Source organism: Urocampus carinirostris, chromosome 10 (genome assembly GCF_059441175.1).
Source record: "Urocampus carinirostris isolate Australia breed hairy pipefish chromosome 10, RoL_Ucar_1.0, whole genome shotgun sequence".
In the NCBI taxonomy this organism is placed as follows: domain Eukaryota; kingdom Metazoa; phylum Chordata; class Actinopteri; order Syngnathiformes; family Syngnathidae; genus Urocampus; species Urocampus carinirostris.
The window spans coordinates 4681850-4704943 of NC_142358.1; the positions used below are offsets into that span (position 1 = coordinate 4681850).

Here is a 23094-nt window from a genome sequence, read left to right on the forward strand (position 1 = left end):
TTTACTGCCCTCTAGCAGCGAGGAGCATTTGATTTTTATTAATTAAAAAATTACAACTTTTGATAGAATTGAGCAGTAGATTTACTTATTTTTTCACCATACTAAAATTTTACAGCGGTATGGATTAAATTATCCTGCGGGCTGTATATTTGACATGCCTGCTTTATACGCTTCTGAGGCAGAGACAACAACATTATTATGGAAACCTTTCACCCCACAATACAGATATATATATTCTATTCTATTCCAACGTTTCTTCACAGACTCGAGTGCGGCTGTCCTTCAAAAGGCGCCCCCCCACTCGACGGAACAGGAAGTCATCAGGGGACGAAGCGGAGCTCTATGCCATCCATCCCTTGCCATGTGAACTGCACACCCCTGGAGCCAACGGTGATGTTGTTTTGCAGTGCGGGGTCACACTCGAAGAGGGAGGGGAGGATTCTAGCAAGGACGAGGACTTCGGGGCAAAGAAAAAAACCTTGGAGGATGAAGAGGAGACTCAGGAGGAGCAGAAAATAGAAGGAGGAGATGCAATCATGCAGCAGTGATTTGTGAACTTTGACGTCACAACAACGCACAGATTTTGGAATCTTGAACCGCTCTGGCTCACAGGACGCTATATTGCCATCTGTTGGATCATTATAGAAGAGTTCTAAAAGAACATGCAAAACACAAAAACAAATCATTAGTTAATTAATTAGTTATTCAGTTGCATCGACATCAGGGCCACACTGAAAATATAAGGGGAAAAACAGATTTAGAGACATTTTTGTTGTAAGTATCCAACTTTATTCTCCTGTTAAATTCATTGGATATATACATTTTTGTTGAAAGAACTTAGATCACAATGTTTTGGCGTTTAAAGCAGGGGTCTCCAACCTTTTTTTGAAGCTGAGGGGTACTTTTTGTTACTAATTAGGGCGAAGGGCGACCAGTTTGATATGCATTTTAAAAATAACCTGTTATCACTATTTTATTACCAGGTTGTCATTATTTGAGATTAAAATAGGCTCTGTCAACCACTAAACAATGCCATTTAGAAATCAGATTTCCTTCAAAATCCTAATGACCATGATATATTTTCCTAATTCGTCTGCGGGCTACCCAAGGTGGCTTCAGAGGGCTACCTGGTGCCCATGGGCACCACAATGGAGATCCCTGGTTTAAAGAACTGCAATTCCTAGAAACTATGGACACCTAATTATTTTATAATTCATAAAAGTCTCAGTACGATTTTTTTGTTTTATTTTCAGTGTGGCCTTATACATTGATAAATTGTACTCTGTTTTGTAGATCTGTTTACCGGAGAAAATTATTTTTATAATATTCGTGGGAAACGACATACTGTCACGAAACGGAAGGGGTGAAGTGGATGGGGTGACCGGACCAGAACGGGTGCAGGAGGCAGGAAGGGAGAACTCAAATGCGTTGACGATCCATAGGTTTTAATTAACAAAATAAAAGTTGTCCATAACTCTGGGACATGACAAAACAAACAGTTGATTCTTCCAACTCAACTAAACAGGACAAGGCATAACAGAAAGGACAAAGTTTTAAACTAAAACAGGACAAGGCATAACAGACCGGGAATGTGTAAACTTAAAACAGGACAAGGCATAACAGACCTGGGATTGTGTAATGAGCCAGCGCCCGCCAAACCCAAAATCCAGCCTTAAATAGCAGACCAGCAATCAGCTGATCTGCTTCAGCTTGAGTTCGGGGGCGTGGCATACTGGTCGTCATGGCGACCGTGACAGAGCCCCCCCTTTAAGAGACAGCTCCCGAGGTCCCAAAAAGAAAAAAAAAAATACTACCTCGCGCCCCGGAATGGTTCGACGCTCACGATTGGGGCAACCCCGCTCCCTCCTCCGAACACGCAGGAACGGGGAGAGGCAGGCGCCATCTGCGTCAGGCGGATCGGAATCGGCGCTCAGCAGGGGGGGGGTCCGGCGGGCAAACTGGACAGGGGATAACAGACAGGCAGAACCGACGAGAACAGGACAGATAAACAGGACAGGCCGATTCAGAAGAGTCGCACTCAGGACAGGCCGATTCAGAAGAGTCGCACTCAGGACAGGCCGATTCAGAAGAGTCGCACTCAGGACAGGCCGATTCAGAAGAGTCGCACTCAGGACAGGCCGATTCAGAAGAGTCGCACTCAGGACAGACCGATTCAGAAGAGTCGCACTCAGGACAGACCGATTCAGAAGAGTCGCACTCAGGACAGACCGATTCAGAAGAGTCGCACTCAGGACAGACCGATTCAGAAGAGTCGCACTCAGGACAGACCGATTCAGAAGTGTCACACTCAGGACAGGCAGATTCAGAAGTGGCGATTCAGACGGGACAGGCGGAATCAGAACAGGCAAGGCAGGGCAGGCGGAATCAGAACAGGCAAGGCAGGGCAGGCGGAATCAGAACAGACAAGACATGAGAGAGTCAAAATCAGAACCGGCAAGACATGAGAGTCAAAATCAGAACCGGCAAAACATGAGAGAGTCAAAATCAGAACCGGCAAAACAGGAGCAGAGGAGTCGGACTGGCAGGCGGCGGAGTCGGACTGGCAGGCGGCGGAGTCGGACTGGCAGGCGGCGGAGTCGGACTGGCAGGCGGCGGAGTCGGACTGGCACGCAGGGGAGACTGAATAGCAGGCAATCGGCACGGGAGTCGGGCAGGCAGGCATGAGAGTCGAACAGGCAGGCGTCAATTCCTCCCGGGACCCCATTCGAGGCACAGCAATGGCCACGACGGGCGGGGCCGTGGTTCGAGCGGGCAGGGAGTCGAAGTCGGACTCAGTGGGCGCTTGCCAAGCTGCGTTCTCCAGGTCTCCCCAAATTGCGCTGGGATCGTTCGCTGAGTTCTTGTCGTGGCTGGCTCATTCTGTCACGGTCGCCATGACGACCAGTATGCCACGCCCCCGAACTCAAGCTGAAGCAGATCAGCTGATTGCTGGTCTGCTATTTAAGGCTGGATTTTGGGTTTAGCGGGCGCTGGCTCATTACACAATCCCAGGTCTGTTATGCTTTGTCCTGTTTTAGGTTTAAACATTTTCCGTCTGTTATGCCTTGTCCTGTTTAGTTCGTGCCGGAGGAACTCTGTATTGTTCTGTTTTGGTCCCGGAGTATTGGGCGACTTTTATTTTGTTAAATAAAACTTTTGGATCGTTACGCAATTGAGTTCTCCCTTCCTGCCTCCTGCCTCCGTTCTGGTCCGGTCACCCCACTCCACGCCCCCACGCCTCGTGACAGAAAGAGCCAGCCTTAAATAGCAGACCAGCAATCAGCTGATCTGCTTCAGCTTGAGTTCGGGGGCGTGGCATACTGGTCGTCATGGCGACCGTGACACATACGTCATCCCAAACAACATTTATAAGTATTATGTACAATATTCTTGCTTAGGTTTTCCTATCTGTTATTTACAGTTGTCATTTTGTTCGATAAACATACTTTTCGACTCTGGTGCGAGTCATTAAATGCTATGCACGATAATAAAAAGTTTCCAGTTTTTGTTTGTATTTTCTCTTCTGAAAATGTATTTGGCAAGCGATACTAAACAAAATATTGAGGAAAAATAACCGGAAGGTAATTGCAGGTATTTTGAGTATTCAGAGTATGAGTATGGATGTTAAGAGAGGACTGTATGAGAATGTGATTGTGCCTGTGTTGTATGGTGCAAAGACTTGAAGCCTGAACGCAGATTTGAGAATGAAATTAAATGTTTTTGATATGAATTGTCTGAGGAGTATGTTAGGAGTGACAAGATTGGATAGATTGAGAAATGAAATTGTGAGAGACAGAACTGGAGTAGTAGCGAGTGGATGAGAGAGGACTTGTTTGGGTTTTGACACATGAAAAGAATGGATGAGAAGCGAATCTTGAAGAGGATCTACAGAGACGAAGTAAATGGAAGGATACCAAGAGGAAGGCCGCGATTAACGTGGATGGATGGTGTTATGAGTGCACTGCAGGAAAGAGGTCAAAATGTAGTGGAATGAGTGGAGAGGTGTTGTGAAAGGATAGTGGGATGTTTAGACGTGTTTTAAGGGATGAGCAGGGCACCTGTATGATATGGAGGGGTAAACCAGTGAAAGCTGTCAGGCCTTGCTGTTGAACAGTAGAGTGTGTTGTGTCACACTGACCTGTGTGACATGGCCGCTTTCTTGTGTCCCGTTTCATCTGGAGGGACGCAAGCATGACCAACTTGGGTGCCGAGGTGCTTAACTTATTTGGCTGTTTGGGGATTTGAGTTGGCCATGGTCAAATTTTTGGAGTTTTCTGCTACTTTTTTCCTTTTTCTTCTCTTTGTTTTTGTGAATGTGTTTGTCTTGATGTCGGTCACCCCTCTCGAGGGGTATGACCAGGGTAGATATATACAGTAATCCCTCGGTCATCGCGGTCAATAGGGACCAAAACCACCCGCGCAAAGTGAAAATCCGCATAGTGACGACCTTTCGAAAATGCTTTAAAAAAAAATATATATATATTTATTTTTCTAATTATTTTTTATTATTATTATTTTTTGGGGGACCTGCGAATCTCTGAACCCGCGAACGTGAAACCACGAAGTAGCAAGGTCACACTGTACTGTAGATTGAAGTTATTTAAATGGCAAATTTACTTCCTGAACGATGACTAATCAGATCAGTCGGAACTCGTGACGACACACCATGACCGAAACCTGAACCCTCGCCCTCAACGACGATTGATTATAAAGCTAACGTAGGTCTTGGCAACAGATTCTGCTTCGGGAAATCGGACCAATTAGAACGCTTGGCAGAAACCTGACACCAGCACTCACCAAAAACTAACCAAAAAGCAAATGTAGTTTTTTTTACGTGAAGTCGTATTTCACTTCCGGAAAGGTGACCAATCAAAGTGTTCGTCAGATTGTGACGAAACACTGGTCCCTCGCTCTCACCTGTCTGAGGGTCCACTTCAAGTGTTTGTTAGAATTTTTGTTGTTCTGCTCATAGACCGAAACCTGCCTGGCTCTGTTCCATTCGAACCTAGTATTTTATTCGTTTTGTTTCATTTTTTGGGCTTGTAAGTTCCACCAGCGCCTTAACTGGTTGTATTCGAGGTGTTTCCGGGTTTTTTGCAGTGGTGTTTTTCCTCTTTTCCTGGCCAGCATGGAAAAGTTTGAGCTTCAAGCCTCAAAGACGAATACGAGCAACGTCGGCGAATATTTAGTAAGTAAATAATTTAAAATTAAAAAAATACTCATACAATAATAGTTAACTATTTGTAAAGCTATATCACATTTTCTTTTATACTCTCATCAGAATTTAACTTTGACGAACGATTTGTGCTTTTGCATTTTTAATTGGGAATTTCGCGACGTCAAATCGGTGTTTTTCCACATTTTCATACTCCGGCGAATTTTCATATCGGAGGCTGATTCGACTCTAACAGTAGAATATCATTTTTATTATTCGCGTGTATTCTATATAATGTATATTCAATAATAGTTGATTGTTAAGGTTGATGGGTTAATTAATAATAACAAATTATTTAAGGCGTGTGCAAGCCAAGGAAAGTCAATGCTTCTTAAGTTTAACTTTAAGTAAGAAAATATGACAGAACAGTAAATGTTGAATTTAATGTATATAAAAAAATACGTTATACATTAGTTTTGAACACGTAACATCAGAACGTTGATTTGGAATATATGTTATAGAAAAATAGTCAAATGACATTGAAATTGACTTAAACATTTAATTACTAATTTAATTTAATCAACCCCTTTCCCTTTGTAGCCACATTTTATTTACACACACACATTGCAAAAAAATGTCATCCCAATTTTTTATGTATTGTACTGGAATTTGATTTAAATGGAAGACCTCTGTGATACAACATGAATCCAATGCAGGAGTGGCTAATCGGGAAGAACGGAAGATTTCCCAAAGGGGCAGCTCATGTCAAGGTGGAGTTTGGGCTGCCAGGATGAGAAAAATAATTTAAACATGTAACTGTCACTTGCATGCAAACTTACCCGTGCATTCATTCAATCTCTAATCAGCTATTTGGCCACATTCAGCGCAACAGATTAGGTGAGTTTACCATCTGGGGGAATTCCCCCCTCCAAAATTTTAGTCGGTTTGGCCCACCACCACTTTTCTTTTCTCTAGTGGTTAAATGAACACAGAACAGCGCAAATGATATAAAGCAGGTACGATAGAGGGCATAAAGGTACTAGGTGAAGACGAAAAAGCCTGGGGAAAAAAAGTAACTCATTAAAAGAAGGACTGTAATCATTCATTTCAATCATCTTGAACTTTTTGCCTACCATCTGTCTGTCCCCATTGGGTGCTGAGTGCTACGCGCTAAGTGTTTGCAGAATTTAGCAGTTATATGACTTCAGCTCAAAGTGATGGGAATTCCGTCTCTTTTACGAGAAGTGGCTCTTTTGGCTTGACTCCCAGAATCCTATTCAGATTGTTTTAGTTCTTTCTATTCATACATTAAAATTATTATGTAACATTATGCACAAAATTACTTTTGGGGGACAAAAAGAGAAAAAAGACAACGATGAAAGCCAAAACAACAGAAGAAAGAACTAAAATAAGGGCAGAAAGATAAAAAAGTAGAAACAATATTTAGGGAAGAAAAAAATAAGCAAAAGACCCAAAGACTCAAAGGAATATAAGCAAAAACAAAAAAGCGAAGTAAACGCAGGAAAAAAATAAGCAAAAGAGGAAAAATGCTGGGGAAAAAAAGAACAAAAAAGTTTGAGGTAAAAGAAAAACAACAAAAAAGAAGGTCTCACAATAAAACTTCCTCACACATGCCTACCATGTCACTGGGGTGCCATAAAAGTTCCTGTTGAGCCTTTCCTGTACTCAGGTTGCATGTGATCCGAGCTTCTCTGCTTCAAATGTGTGAAAACTACACTTCATGCTTATGTACACTGAAAAGGAAATTCTCGTGTGTATAAACAATGACATTGTCACCTACAAAGTTGCAGAGACCAGTGCTTTGCTTAGGAGAATTTTGATGTTCTCAGTAGCCTACTTAAAATGTGTGTAGTAAAGCTAATTCATATGAGTTTAGTGGAAAGCCTTTTGGGAAAGCAAATAAATGCAATCTTAATTTCAAATGGCCAATACTGTAAATAGGTTTTCATCTATATCAGAATTTATATATAATTTTCATTTTAAATAAAATCCTGAGTTGTTTTTTGTTAACTTATCAACATATACCTGAATGTCTTCCCAATAAAATGCATCATAAGAGCTTGCTGCTGTTCCATTCATTCAAATTCCTCTTCCATAGCTATGTGGGCCAGCTTTGGGTCTAAAACTCCCTGGCTAAAGGGGGCGCCACACCGGCCCTCCATGAATCCATTTTGAATTGGGGATCGAAAAGTGACATTTCTGTACAGCGTGAGATGGAAACCTATGGTAATTATAATGCATTCTGAATATCGGATTCCCCTGATTAAAAAAACAACAACAACAAAAACGTCTATAGTGAGTACTAACGTGTGTTTATAATTAGATACCATTATAGTTGTACATGTAAAGGAAACATGTCTTTTCAAAGCACACGGTATTACAAATGAAAAGAAAGTCATTGTGAGAGGTAGTTCATCCAATAGAATACGATAACGGGAATTCATGATGAGGTGACGCAAACCAATAGCAGACCAGCATTTTATATTATGTCGACCAAAAGTAGATAGGCGTCTTAGAGACGCAGACGTCATATGCTCAAACACAGCGTTTTTAGGCTTGCAAAATAATTTTTTGTTGATGTCATACAGTGGGGAAACCTACCCAAAACATCCTATTCCCCACTGTAAAGTGAAAATGTTGTTAGGCGCTGCATCGTGTATTTTTGTCAGACAAAAGGGTATTATTTATTTCAGCAAGTTTCTGTATCTTCAACTACTCAACAGTTTAGTACTGGATCAAGAAATCAAATCAAATTTATTTGTAAAACAATTTTCAGGTAATAAATTGCCAATCAAAGTGCTTTATAAAGACATACAGTGTACAAAAGAAAAAAAAATCCCTCCTTTGCCCCCTACCCAACCCATGGTTAAAATACAATAAAAACAAAATAAATAGTAACAGAAATAAAATATGATTACGGCATGGCACCAGGGTACCTTCCAAGAATAGGGACCACAGGGAGACTAATCTACACTGATAAATTAAAATGTAATGTTACTACAAAGAATGTCACATTCATTTGAACTTATTGGGTAACTTCAGTATATTTCCTTTGTTTTTCGATACATTGTTAGTATTTTGTATGTCATTGTAGGTGAGCACGGGCAACGGCGATACCCACAACCATAAATGCTGTGACACGTTGGAGGGAAGCATGTTGATGAGTGCTCAGGTGAGGCCGATTTATGGCATGTACTCGTGCACAAAAAATAATCAACTGTGAGGCAAATCTATTTTGTGTTCAAGCCTGTGTGACCCTCATGACTTACCACACTAACCAAAAATGTTTTTGTCATTCCTAGAAACCTTGTAAGGGAAGTGGTGCGTGTGTTTGTTAATATTTCAGCGTTTTTCTTTAGAATGGTCACAACGGCGACACGATGCCTTCAGCGTGTGAGGCAACTGTGATATCCTTGGGTTCTCAGGTAAGATTTAAATAACTCAGATTATATTATTGCCTGTTTGTCATATTGTTTGATTTAAAATGAGTTTAAAGTAGGGATGTACTGGTATAAAAGTTTTGGGCTACTAACGAAATGAAACACTAGCCTAAAGAGACAAAAAAGCCAATCCTGAAATAAATTACAAAAAAAAGACAATACAGTAATACCTCACCAGAGCCTGTGTCTCATATCAATATGAGTATACCACTTAAAATTAATTTCCCTCCCGCAGCTACTTAAGAGTGTTGAGACTCCTAAATAATGGTTTCGAGATAAGATGCGAGCAAAGTTATTTTGTAAAAATGTCACAAAATACTGCAAATGAGAATACTGACATATTTACCTTCTGTACAGATGTTGCAGGGCGACGGTAGAAAGCGTGCTGTGCGTATAGTTCCACCCATTTATACTGCTCACCCAATGAAATTGCTCTGGGTGCTTTGCTAGAGCTTTGGGTTGGTTACAGTTCTATGGCTTTTCACAAAAAAGCTTTTCAACAATAAACATAGATTGTTTAATGAGCTTCCATATACAGGATTATTTAGCGATTTCCAGCCAAAAGGGGTCTTTTGGCTTGACATCTTCACTGTAAACTATATTGGAAACTGCACTATACAGATGCTGCCTGACTTAAGTTTAACTTACTTTTGGAAGATGAGCTTCAACAGTTAGGCGACTTCCACCTCTGTGGTAAAAAGTGGCCAAAAATAGCAATCCAACCCTTTTCTCAACCACATAAAGCAGGGGTCGGGAACCTATGGCTCGCGAGCCATATATGGCTCTTTCTATGAGTATCTGTGGCTCAGAGACAAATTTGATTGCATGCAAAAGTTCCCCATTATGTTCAGTACTCGAGTCGTCTATCCTATTTGGGTACACGCAAAGCCTAACCAAAGCTAAATATTAAGCAATTACTTCGCAGTATATATAGGGCACGTTTTTCACTACAATTTACAGTCAAGGTGTCACATAAAAAAAGGGGGAAAAAAAACTTGTTTTGGCTGTACAACGCTAAATAATCCTTTATATAAAAGTTCACTATATAATCTGTGTTCAGTGTTCAGATACCTTATGATGAATCCACAGAACTGTAAATACGCCAAAACACCGGAAGAGAACTTAGTCATTTGATTGGGTGAGTGGGAGGGATGGGTGGAGCTATGCAAAAAGTGCAAGCACTCCCTCCCATCTCTCGCCCTACGCCGTCTGCGCCAAATATGAGCTCATCAGGCTCCCTATTTGCAGAATGTTGTGACGTTTTTACACAATAACTGCTTGCATCTTGTTTTGAAACCAATATGTATGAAAAAAGGGTCAAAAGGAGTTTAACCGGTCTTGAGTAATTGCAAGAAAGAGACAAGTTTAAAGTGGTATGTTTGTTGATTTTGGGACAGGGGCTCTGGCATTATTCTCTTTTCATAATTTTTATCAAATCATCAAAAATAAATGTGCTGAAGACTAAGCTTTTGTCTGGGGCGCGGGTTTAGCAATTTAGTAAATTTGTCTCATAATATATGGTGTGGCTCTTTCCTAAAATAAAATTAATATTTTTTGCCTTCATGGCTCTTTGAGTCAAAAAGGTTCCCGACCCCTGACATAAAGCTACCATTTTTCAAACGAAATGGCTCTTATCTTCTTTATACTTTACACCAACCATATTGAATGGATGCACGAGATATTAAACAATAAAAATGTGAAAGTTCTTAGAACATTTCTTCTCCTGGGTGGATGCTGGGTGACTTCTTACAGCGCCACCACACACTAGTAGCGTTCGAAAGAAGCACTACAGTAATGTCCTGTACTCTGAAAAAGGTGCACACAATACAAAATTTAACTTACAGCAATGTCCAGATATTCTTCGTAATCCTGAAAAAAAATGTTTATCTACGGTCGGACTTCCGGTGGCGCAATGAGGTAGACGGCAGCAAGGAAAGTAGCTCTGACAAAAATCACTAAAGAGTAATGTAATACTTGGAGAAAGACAGAAAAGGTATAAATTGTGACTCATATTAAAGACAAATTATTCAACAAAACATGGTCAAGAAGGGGAAACTTGTCGAGGAAAAGGGCGCTAAGGAGAAAAAGATCGAGGGAGCAGAAGGAATGGCATCGGTCGACGAGGGACGTGACTCGGCCATCCTCCACGAAATCCGTAAATTACGGCAAGAACACTCTGAAGCAGCAAGGGATAGCAAGATTGCGATGGCAAGACTGGAAAAGAGCATCGAAGAACTTCTGGAGCGCACTGTGTTGCTGGAGCGGAGGGTGGAAAGCATGGAGGAGCTACATGCTAACACGGAAGAGCGAACGTCAAAACTAGAGCAATTAACAGTCTCCTTGCTCCAACAAACCACCAAACTAGCAACAAAGTGTGAGGACTTGGAGTCGAGATCACGACGGAACAACATTAGGATACATGGGATTCCCGAGGGTGCCGAGAGAAAAGACACAATCGGCTTCATAACAAACTTTATTAAATCGAACATTCCGACAACCGAGCATATGGATGTGCGCATTGAGAGGGCACACCGCTCACTGGGGAACACGTTTCTAGGTAAAGCACTGCCACGGGCAATTATCGTACGTTTCACCGACTACGTAGTGAAAGAATCCGTCATGAAAGAAGCATGGAAGCAGAAGACAACGTACGAAGGCAAGACCGTTTACTTCAACCAAGATTACACCACAGAAATCCAAAAAAAGAGGAAACAAGTAAGGGACGTTATCAAAAAGTTAAAGGGAAAGAACGTAAAGGCACAATCACCATATCCCGCCCAGCTGAAGATGTTTTTGGACTCAGGAATAAGAACATTCTCTACACTGATGGAGGCAGCAACATTGCTAAAAGAAATGGGGATCGAAGTGGAAGAGGACAACACGGAGACACTGCAAAAGATGTTGTCAAAGAACATTTGGACCACAGTGACCGGAATCGAGAGGAAGACAAGGGAACACCCCCATCATAGAAGGTGACTTACAAGCTCCTATGGAGCAAAACGAAGCCATATTCGGATTTGGGGAGAAAGAGTAAGGACCATATATGCCCTTTCTATTATAAATTCAATAAGTTAGAAGTAAGTTAAATACCAAGTAAAATTGTTATCTTTGAATTAAAACAATGTATGTATATATATTGGCATAGAGCTACTTTAAAATATTTAGTTAGTTATAACTATGGACGACGGTACAAAAGTTGTTCACGCACTGAGTGCATATTTCCAGGAGGGTAGCCACAACTCTCCAATTGGACTCTTGGAAGACATGGGTTTTTGTTTTTTGGGTGTGTTTTTTTTCTTTTTGGTGGGAAATTATGTGTGCTTGTCAATATGTTTGTTAGTAATTTGGTTTGTTTTGTCAATGGAGGTGTTAGTAATTAATGTAGTGTTTCTGTATGCTTCAAAAATCAGTGAGACTCAATACAAAGCATGAGCAATCTAAATATTGTTTCATATAATGTTCATGGGCTAAACCACCCCATCAAGAGAAAAAAGATATTGAATCAACTCAAGACATTGCAGAGCTCAATAGCCTTATTACAAGAGACACATTTGACCGAAATTGAACATAAGAAGCTAAAAAGAGAATGGGTGAACCAGGTGTTCTACGCATCCTATGGTAAAAGGAGGGGAGTAGCAATTTTACTTGGAAAAGGGGTGGCGTTTAAAGTCGAAAAAGAAGTGAAGGACAATCTGGGGCGATATATAATGATTATAGGGTCAATGGCCGGTTGGGAAATATCAATAATGAATGTTTATGCACCAGTTGAGGAAAAGGGGACTTTTTTTCAAGTATTAGCTAAAGTAATAACCAACTGTGCGAAGGGAATGTTACTTATAGGAGGTGACTTTAACACTGTACAGAATTGCAAAGTGGACAAGTATCCTTCAGTACACGGAACAAATACAAAGACGTCGAGGATGTTAAATAACATAACTAAAGAATTGGGATTGATAGATCCATGGAGAGAGAAGAATCCCCAAACTAAAGACTATACTTTCTATTCAAACCCGCATGGCAGCTACTTGAGAATTGATTACTTTTACATTTCAAGACAACATATGCATACAGTAGTAGAGTGTGGTATAGAGAATATTACTATAAGTGACCATTCTCCAATTACTTTGAAATTAAGTTTAGACAATGAACCCCATTTTAGGTATTGGAGGATGAATGTATCTCTCCTCTCAGATAAAAACGTAGTACAGGAAATAAAACGGTGTATAAAAGAATATTTCCAAATCAATGACAACAATGAGGTTTCTCCAACAATATTATGGGAAGGAGGGAAAGCTGTAATAAGGGGGAAATTAATAGAAATATCGTCCCGGCTGAAACGAATACGCTTAAAGAATCAGAAGGAATTGGAGGATAAGATTAAGGAACTAGAAGAAGAACATAAAAAAACACCAAATGAATCCAGATTACAGGTATTAAAAACAACCAGAAGCAAATTAGATGAACTTTTGACAAATAAAGCAGAAGGGGCTCTGCGCTTTGTGAACCAGAGATACTATGAAATGGGCAATAGAGCCAGTCGACTGCTAGCCTTCCAACTTAAAAAGGCCCAAACAGATAGAATTATATCACAAATAAAACATCCTATCTCTAAACAATGTTTAGTAAAACCCAAAGGTATAGCAGAAGCATTTGCAGATTATTATAAAGAATTATACAAGGACTCAGAAAATGACTTAGATAACTACACGGCACAAAACTTTTTAGGAAAACTACATTTACCAACACTAACAGGGGGGGATACATTAGAAATTATTCGCCCCATTACAAAACAGGAAATACAAGATACAATAAATAACTTAAAAATAAATAAATCACCAGGAACGGATGGATTCCCGGGGGTGTTCTACAAAAGCTTTAAGGAAGAATTAACACCAGTACTGCAGAAAGTATTTAACTATGCTCTAACAAAAGGAGATCCCCCCAAATCATGGTCGGAAGCCATCATAACAGTCCTGCACAAAGAAGGAAAAGACCCAATATTGTGTGAAAGCTATAGACCAGTTAGTTTACTTTGTAATGATCTAAAAATTCTTACAAGCATACTGGCAAAAAGAATGCAGAAATTTATAGCGAAATTAATTAGAAATGATCAAACAGGGTTTATTCCGGGAAGGCAGGGTGCAAACAATATTAGGAGGATACTAAACATAATTACGAGCACAAAATCTAAGACCAAACCCTCGATGTTACTGAGCTTGGATGCACAAAAAGCTTTCGATAGGGTGAAATGGAGCTTCTTACATCAATCACTTATAGCTTTTGGCTTCCCTCCAATATTTGTTGAATGGGTGAAAATTATCTATAAAAATCCGAAATCTCGTCTTAGAGTAAATGGTCACTGTTCAGATTTCTTTGAAATCAAAAGAGGAGTCCGGCAAGGGGATTGCTTAAGCCCACTCTTGTTTGCAATAAGCATAGAACCACTCGCAGAATCAATTAGACAAAATGAGCAAATAAGGGGGATATTGGATGAAGGAGGAACAGAACATAAAATATCATTGTTTGCAGACGACCTGTTGGTAATGCTGAAGGAACCTTCGTTATCAATACCACCACTGTTGGAGAGCCTTAAAATATATGGAGAAGTAGCTGGGTATTCAAATAATGAGAGCAAATCAATAGCAATGATGATATCAGGAAAATGTCCAACAGATGTGATTGAAAGGTTTGATTTTAAATGGACAAATAAAGGGTTTAAATATTTGGGGGTGACCATTACACCACATTCCACACAGCTGTTTGATGCAAATTATGGAATGTTGATAAAAGAAATAAGGAAAGATTTGGAAAAATGGGAAATTTTGCCCTTAAGTCTTATCGGCAGGATAGAAACAATCAGAATGAACATATTACCAAGACTATTATTTCTGTTTCAATCCCTTCCAATTCTGATCCCGGCATCCACATTTAAAATGTTAAATAAGTTAATAGCAAAATTCCTTTGGCAAAACAAGAAACCTAGAATAAAATACAAAACCCTGTTAGCTCCTAAAGAAAAGGGGGGCCTAGACCTACCCAATATTAAATATTACTATTGGGCAGCTCAAATTAAAGCACTCATCTTGTGGATTACTACAGACAAAGATGCGATATGGGTGGACATGGAGCAACGATCTTGTCCAAATATGCTGGTGGAATCGTTACCATACATATCAGTCACGAGGTGGAAGAAATTAAAAATCCAGAATGAATGGATTAAGGGAACTATTAAAACTTGGTCAACAATACAAAAAAAATTAAAAATATCAAGATCTGTGAATAGGGCTACCAAAATAGCGAAAAATCCAGACTTTAAACCTGGGGGTATGGAGGTAGGGTTTCAAAAATGGGCCCAAAAAGGACTGATGTTGATTACCCAAGTATTGGAAGCACAGGCAATGAAATCATTCGAACAACTCCAACAAGAGTTTGACCTACCCAGAAATGATTTTTACAAATATTTGCAACTAAGGCATTACCTCCAGAAACACGAGGAATGGGGGAAAATATGTAAGGAGCCAACTAAGGTAGAGGAATTATTAATATCGTATACAAAAGGACAATCAATAAAGGGGGTTATATCAAAACTATATAAAGCCCTGAGAATGGATCTCAGTAATGAGGACATGGCAGTTAAGGAAAAATGGGAACAAGAAACTAATGTAGCGATAAAAGACAACGAATGGGAAAAAACATTGAAAGAGGGACACAAAATAACCAACAGCCCGACATGGAGGGAGTTTGAATGGAAAGTAAAAATGCGATTCTTCTATACACCCTCTATCACTTCAAAATATAAAAATACCTCAAATCTATGCTGGCGTAACTGTGGGGGGGTCGGTGACTTTACGCATATTTTCTGGAATTGCCCTGTAATATTAAATTTTTGGAGAAGTATCCAGAGAGAAATAAAATTAATCACGGGCTGGGAGTTGCGGTTGGACCCAAAGGCTTACGTAATAGGAATTTTGCCAGAAGAATTACTATCTGGTCAACAGAAATATATACTAAGGGTAATGCTTCTGGTAGCAAAGAAAATGATCACAGTGTCCTGGCTGAAACCACAACCTCCTGACATAAAACAATGGAGAGACAAATTAAAGCAAATGTACATTATGGAAAAAATCACTGCAAAACTTCAACTGAAACTTGACCAATTTGAGAAAAGATGGAAGCCTATCACACAAATTTTACTTGATGTCTAAACACCTCCCCCTATTTATTATGTGCGTTTTTTTTTTTTTTTTTTTTTTTTTTTTTGGGTGTATATTTTGATTTATTATTTTATATATATATATATATATATATATATATATGTATATATATGTGTGTATATATATATTTATATATTTCTTTTTGTATGGATGTATTGTATGAACATTTATTCTTCCTTTCTATTAATAGTATTTTTTTCTTCTTTGTTGTTTCTTCTGTTATTTATGAATGTGTCAAGTGTATATATTTTGTGTTGATGTATGATGGAGGAATCAAACCTCTGTCAAAATTGGTGTGAGAAATAAAAAGTTAAAAAAAAAAAAAAAAATGTTTATCTACAGTGTTTCGTAAGTCGAATAGTTGTAGATAGGGGAGCCTCTGTATTTACTGGACCGAACCCTACTAGTTCAGGGTTGTCTCAACCTTTCACGTGCTTCAAGAAGCTTCACATTAAACATCACAGTAAATGAATGTGCAAGTTTTAATTTACCTCTTTGCCAGATATACTCATGAAAAGAGCCATATATGGCTCGCGAGCCATAGATTCCTGACCCCTGGGCAAAACAGTCCCAAAGAGAGCAAGTATTGGTAAAAAAAACAAAAACATTTCTACAGGTACAATGTACACGACTTTTATTAAATGCTTGAGCCTGTAAAAATGTTTTCTTTGGTTTCTGTGTATAATTAAAAAAAAGTTTTTTTACTTCACGGATTTTGCCTTTCTCTGGTTCATTACGGAATGCAAACCTGGCGATTAACAAGGGTTCACTGTGTATATGTTTATTTTGTTGTGACTTATTTAAAAAGTCAACATTTTAGAATATGCTAAGTGGCTGGCATATTACTAGATGCTAATTTTAAGGATTTCCTTTTTTAAAACACCCCAAAACAGCAAAAAAGGAATTTAAGTACTTGAAAAATCCAGTTGAACAACCAGTTAAAAAGTAAAACTGCTGAAGGATCTAAACATGCAAATAACACAGGTAATTTGAGTTATGATGAAAAAAAATGGTTCGGAGCACCTTTATTGTAGAATCACCCTCTCCCCCTTTATAAGTACGTGTGAATGCACAAGGAACAATTTGGACCGGCCAATTCACCTCACATGCATGTTTTTTGGAATATGAGCTCATAATCTATAGAAGTGTGTTTTAAACATAGAACTTAAACACTTCCACTTAGGTTTAAGATTGTATGCCAGAGGGCAGAGCATTCCACAACACTGGGCCTGGAATGGAGAACGCTTTCGAACCTGTGAATTTCTTCTTGGCCGTTGAAATCACAAGTAGACCAGCATTTTTTGAGCAAAGGCTCTGAGTCGGAACATTGGGGCATATTAAATCAGAAAGATAAAAGGGGGCAAGTCAATGCAAAACTTTGTGTGTTACCAACATACATTTTAAACTGATAGGGAGCTAGTGCATGTCAGCTAAAACTGCAGTAATATAATTGAATTTTCTTGTCCCAGTCCAAAGCCATGCTGCTGCATGTTGCATCAGCTGCAATTTTTTTGATTTTAGACATCGGAAGACCAGAGAATAATCCAATATGGGAATTGAGATAGGAGGTAGCAAACGCATTAAACATAATCTCAGTATCAGACCGGGACATCATGGGGCGAATCTTTGCAATGTTTCGAAGATGGAAAAAAACTATTCTTCTTATATTCTTAACAGGAGAGTGCCGTGTGCAGAGCAAAGCGAGAGTTGAGGGAGGAAGTGGGTTGTAAAATGCGTCTGTGGATGTTACTCGTTCTGCTCACAATCCTCATCGTTGCCATCATCCTCATCTCATTGGCTGTGTGTTCAGGTAACAGCAAAAAAAATGAAATAAAATTCATCTATGTTTTGCAAGTATAGACATATTTCTTTAAATGTCGGACTTCAGCCATTCACGAGGACATGGATGACAAGTTTGACCGATTGTCCTTCCGAGTTCCTCGCCTCTTTAATGGCAGTTTTAGGCTGCCGGGCCTCACGTTCAGCCAGGACCTCCTCAGCGTTTCCTCCAATCAGAGCCGAGGCCTCACTAGCGACCTCCAAGGCAAGGTGAGACCAATGAGACTTTTTTTCATTTTTTTCCAAGATCCTTAACCTGGGTTTAGTGCTTAGCATACTCACTTGCTAAATCACCAAAACCCTTGCAATTTTTATCAAGGTAAAAGCTTTTCTTGATAAGGACACACTCCATATTTTGTATTGTAACTTGGTCCTTCCATGTTTGACATATTGTGATGAATTGTGTGGTAATAGAACTGTTAGTTATAGTACAAAAACTAGCAATGCAAATTATGAGGTGTTTCTGCAGTCTAAGTTGTTCGAATTTCAAAACCTTCTCAAATATAATAAAAAAATAAAAATAAGACAGCCACAATCTTATTTAAAGCTTTTGACAAAATGTTGCCAATAAATGTACAGAAACTGTTTGAAATTCAAAAAGGGCTCATAATTTGAGAGGATACGGAGAATTTAAAATCCCTTGAATTCGAACACTGCTTAAAAGTTTTTGTATCTGTACGTGGTCTCAAACTTGGAAACAGTCTATGTTTTCAACTGAAACAATGCAAACATATTCACAGGTTTACGCTACTTTACAAATAGTTGGTCTGGTCACAGTACGCACTGCAATGGTTTTAGTGTGTTCTGTAATGTATGTCTGTTCTCTTAGCATTGTGAGTATTTTGTCCTTAATATTATTGGTACTTGTTCTTACATCTTTGGTATATTGTTGTAATTAAATTGTCCATTTCTTCTCTTTGCCGGTGCTGGTATTGAATTTTGTCACCACTGCTGGTGAACTATATAGGTATTGTGTAGGCAGTATATACATAAGTGTAATGTACAGTATATAATATATATGCTGTATATGAGTTGCCTGTGAGTTGTGACAACTTGTTTTTCCACCTGCTGGGAATATCAGTTCAACAAAAATGGCAGGACATTTATTTTAATTTTCTTAGGTTTTGTATACATGAGAAAAGGGGCGGGATTTAATACGTTTTCTTCGTCCCACAACCTTTTAGGCATTCTGTTATCTATCCATCCATTATCTGCACCGCTTGTCCTCAGTAGGGTTGCGGGGGTGCTGGAGCCCATTCCAGCTATCTTTGGGCAGTGGGCAGGGGACACCCTGAACTGGTTGCCAGCCATTCCCTGTTATGATTTAGATTACATTACATGTGTACACAAATAATGTAACTGCCTGAAATGAATGAATGAATGAAGAATGTATTTGTGCTGACATCCTCCCCCTTTTTTTCCTTTCAAGCTGTCACAGGTTTACACGTCGTCTCCCGCGCTTGGACGCTACTTTTCCAAAGCGGAAATTCATGCTCTCCGGTAAGCAAGATTTTTTTTTCACTGGTTATAGGTGTGTTAAAAATTCTAGTTACTGTATTTTCCGGATTAAAAGTCACTTCGGAATATAAGTAGTAAATCCAATGAAATATTCATTCTAGGTGTCACTTTTATCGGTAAGCAACTCCACGAAAAGCTGCTTTCTCCTTCCGCTTCTACGTTGTGCTCAAGGTTGAAATTATCAACACAAGCCTTGAGTGCCCTCTTGCGATTTGTTGTAAAAAGAACATGTAACGTAATATACAGTCAAGTCATGTTTATTTGTATAGCCCTTAATCACAAAGAGTCTCGGTAATAAAAATGTACAACTTGACTAGTGTGGTAATAATTTCATGTATAAGTCTTACCGAAGTAAAAGTCACACACCTGGCCAAACTCTGAAATAAAAACTGCAACTTAAAGTCTGTAGAATACTGTATTGGACAAAATAAATACATTATACTGGTCTTCGGCTTTAGAGACGACAGTACTCATCTTAGGTGTAGTAGAAGAGGGAGACTGTTTGTTCAGACTAAATCAAGATAGTCTTTGGCATTGAATACTGTATATAATCTAACGTTAATTAGTTCAATTTTAGACGAAATTAGAACTATAAAATACAATACTGAAATCAGGAGTCGGCTTATGTGCGCATAAAATGAAATGCCAGGCATAGCCACCTAATGATCCACAACCGTGAAGTGTCCTCATGCTACCCTACACCCGATCCCTTCTTTCTTTTCAGTCAATTGGCACCATCCTGATTGCGTATGAGAAGGACAACATATAATTTTATTGTGATTTAGTGTTTTTTTTTTTGCCTTTTTTTGATCATTATAACTGGTCTTAAGAAAATCATTAATAAGAAAAAGTTGAAAACATTGACAACGATCGAGTCAAAGAAGCAAATGATTGCGACATATGACAAATGTTGTACGAGTGTTTGCCATCAAATCACTGCTTAAAGATATAGCAAATCGTTTAAAATTGTCATATTGTTATCTATATTACCCCTGTTTTAATCTTTATCAGTTACACATTTAAATAAATACTGTTTGGGTAGGCATTTGAATATTTTCTTTTATATTTTAAAGCAGTTTTAAGGGGTTGGTGTATATACGATCTAGGCTTATACGCAAGTAGTCACGGTCGTTTTTGACGCGCAAAGTTCGTTATCCACCATTTTTGATAAAAAGATGCTAATGGGTATATGTTGACGATCTTCTGCAAAAAGTGCCACTTTTTTATTCATTACTCTGTTTTCTCATAACAATGCTGACTGTTATGTTATTGATCCTCTGCAAAGAGTCTCACCTATTACTAAATGCGCAGTTGAAGTCTTTTTTAAACGATGCTAATATGTATGTATTATTGATCCTCTGCAAAGAGTTCCACCGATTACTCATTGCTCTTAATGTTTTTTAATGTATTCATCCTTTTATAATGATAATACATTTTATTTTGCTTTTTTGGGTTATTTTATTTCACTTCTTTTTTTTCTTTTGGTCATATCATATCTTTAGACATGGCACTTTGGGGTAAAACGTGTAATAATCTTGTTGCATCCAACGTTTCACCATGGTTATATCGATGACAATAAAGACCATTTTATTTATTTTTTTGTTTTGTTTTATTTTTTCCCCCAAAAGTTTTGTTTTTCTGCTACTGCTTTCTGCCCCTTTTTTTTTTCCAGTTTTTTGTTTTTTGGTGTTGTTCCTCAGCAACGGCTCGGTGATTGCTGAGTACCAGTTGACATTCATCATGCCCGAGGAAGGCGAGGAGCTGCTCCGGAGCTTCACTCTAAGCCGGGAGATGGTCTACAATGTTCTCAGACAGTTCCTCCATGCTCAAGAGCTCCATCACGCATTCTCCGATTTGTACATTGACCCGGTTTCTCTTCAGATGACGTGAGAAGGCTAAAATACCAAAAAAAAAAACGGATACAGTAAGTAGATACTTTTGACTGTCCTGAAGACTACCTTACAAAAGTCAAAAATGTCTTTTTCACAACGTTAGACATACCTGTGAGAAGATTGTGATGTCAATCAAGAGCGTATTTATTGTATCTTCAGGGAAAGTTATATTTGTATTTTACATAATGAGTGCATGGAGTAGTGTAACCATAGAGGAAATTGACTAGTATCCCTGTGTTGTCATATATGACATTTAACAATAGAGTACTTTAAGTCTTCTACTTTTCATAGTTGGAACAGCAGAGGGCGTCAGTGTTCCCGTATATTTTACTGCTGTCAAATGATAAACTTGAGTGCACCTCGTTATTTTTTTTTATTATTACCCTTTTTAATAAAATAAGTGAGAAATCAATATGTGCAAAATTGACAGATATTTTGACTCTTTTTAAGTATTACATTACATTACAGAAAATATATGTTTTTTTTAAATATATATTTTATAAATATATATTTAATGTAAAATAATTCGATGTTATTGCCCATTTTATGTAATGTATCGTTTTTAGTTCTCAAGAGAAATAATTTAAAAATATCGTAAATTATGAAAAATCAGTTTGATTGTGTTCCTCCTCCTTGATTGTGTTTCTGCTTTTAAATGTATAAACTCCTCGGTGCACCTCATAACATTTTTAATATTTTAAGATTTACCGTACCCCAAAACAGTGTTGCCCCAATGGTACATCATTTTATAATTTAGGGAATTTGTTTCTTTTGGTTTATTGTATTTTTCCTTCTTTTTTTTAAATTGTTAAAAGAACGTGAAGACCCAAAATAAGCAAAATTCGCAGATAATTTGACCCAATTTTATTCTCATTTATTTAATATTACACTATGCAATAAACAGTTCTGTTTTGTTATAATGATATACTGCCTATAATTTGTTAGTTGTTTTTATTTATTTGACTAGAGAAATAATCTGCGCATATTGTAAACTAAGTTTGAATGGGCAAAATCATAAGCCAATCGGGTGAATTTCTTTGGGGTAGCATGTTGAAAATCTAAAAACAAATATCCTGTCGTATTAAAAAAAAAGTGAAATGTTTTCCACCTTCGATGCGTAAACTTTTTAATTATCTTTCCTTTTTTTTAAGAGAAACCCCCAACTAAGGAAAACTGGCAGATGATTTGACTTATTTCTGTATTATTTGTGTTGTATTGAATTACACAGTAAAATGTGCATGCAGTTATGTGTAATTCATGTGTATTCGGTTTCCTATCCAATGAACTGTGTACAATGTTTACAAGTTAAATCCACAATTTTTAAATTTTATTTCTTGAACATATTTAAATATATATATATATTTTTTTTTTAATGAATACGATATTATGTATCCTATGTATATTCACATTATGTGTTTTTTTTTAATTGTACAAAAGTAATCATGTTGTGTCTGAATACATGTTTTAATTGTTTAAAAGCATTTTGTTTACCAGACAGAGGAATTAATTTCTGTTATTGATCTGATACACTCTTGAATGTGATCGCTTCCACAACAACCTTTTTTTCCTGTTTTGTCTATGCTGCTAAATGGATTAAACTTGTTTGCGCCAAATAGTGGTGAACAAACATCCTGATGCCAATTTGTCTTTATTAATCGGATTGAACCTTATCGCTGTCCGATCAATTGAGTTTTTCTCCTTGATGCCTCAATTAAAGGTGTGCAACGTGTTCATTTATGTTTGGATTCTTGATTACTTCAAATGCTATGCCACATGCATTACTACAGCACATTGGAAATATTTTATATTAGAAAAAAATGTTGACTATAATAATTTTAAAAAATCGTTACTTTACAAATTTTATCAAATGGCAGTGGAATAAAATGTGGTGAAGAAGGAGATTTTGTCTGGAGAGCAGGTTTGGCGGTTTTGTTGAATTTTGTCTTAAAATATACGATTTTTTTTCTCCTTAGTTCAAAAAGGTTCGCGACCCCTGGTTTAGATGTTCATAATGA

At 38.2% G+C, this 23094-nt stretch overlaps 2 protein-coding genes and 2 long non-coding RNA genes across 11 annotated transcripts in view; 2 read left to right on the forward strand and 2 right to left on the reverse strand.

Moving 5' to 3' along the window:
• LOC148357536 (capZ-interacting protein) overlaps nucleotides 1-1600 on the forward strand; it is a 33422-nt gene extending 31822 nt beyond the window's left edge. For all 4 annotated transcript variants that reach the window (XM_088346459.1, XM_088346461.1, XM_088346460.1 and 1 more), the window contains one exon: nucleotides 264-1600. In XM_088346459.1, the coding sequence (XP_088202585.1) occupies nucleotides 264-548 (285 nt within the window). In that variant the 3' untranslated portion in view covers nucleotides 549-1600. The remainder of the gene's footprint in view (nucleotides 1-263) is intronic.
• Nucleotides 1-4839, reverse strand: LOC148357539 (uncharacterized). Its single transcript, XR_015851609.1, has 2 exons — nucleotides 4618-4839; nucleotides 1-652 (listed from the first exon to the last, which is right to left on the reverse strand). It is a non-coding gene; the product is annotated as an uncharacterized LOC148357539 (long non-coding RNA).
• Nucleotides 4769-22812, forward strand: c15h3orf52 (chromosome 15 C3orf52 homolog). 5 transcript variants are annotated; one of them, XM_088346463.1, is made up of 7 exons: nucleotides 4769-5188; nucleotides 8271-8348; nucleotides 8536-8601; nucleotides 17508-17640; nucleotides 17719-17879; nucleotides 19099-19169; nucleotides 20816-22812. In XM_088346463.1, the coding sequence occupies exons 1-7, from the start codon at nucleotides 5129-5131 to the stop codon at nucleotides 21075-21077; spliced, it is 831 nt and encodes a 276-aa protein (XP_088202589.1). In that variant the 5' UTR covers nucleotides 4769-5128; the 3' UTR covers nucleotides 21078-22812. The 5 variants fall into 5 exon arrangements, with proteins under 5 accessions (XP_088202589.1, XP_088202594.1, XP_088202592.1 ...); XM_088346468.1 differs by having other exon boundaries at nucleotides 4772-5188; nucleotides 20860-21060; XM_088346466.1 differs by having other exon boundaries at nucleotides 4776-5188; nucleotides 20888-22812.
• Nucleotides 19429-23094, reverse strand: part of LOC148357541 (uncharacterized) — a 4779-nt gene continuing 1113 nt past the window's right edge. Inside the window, exon 2 of the long non-coding RNA XR_015851608.1 lies at nucleotides 19429-21082. This is a non-coding gene — a long non-coding RNA (uncharacterized LOC148357541). The remainder of the gene's footprint in view (nucleotides 21083-23094) is intronic.

What these genes read in the sequence shown, in the direction of transcription:
- c15h3orf52 (XM_088346463.1), top strand. Translation starts at nt 5,129, where the DNA reads ATGGAAAAGTTTGAGCTTCAAGCCTCAAAGACGAATACGAGCAACGTC. An exon ending in GCATGTTGATGAGTGCTCAG is followed by an intron (nt 8,349 to 8,535) that starts GTGAGGCCGATT and finishes GTTTTTCTTTAG; the next exon opens with AATGGTCACAACGGCGACAC. An exon ending in CTCATTGGCTGTGTGTTCAG is followed by an intron (nt 17,641 to 17,718) that starts GTAACAGCAAAA and finishes GTCGGACTTCAG; the next exon opens with CCATTCACGAGGACATGGAT.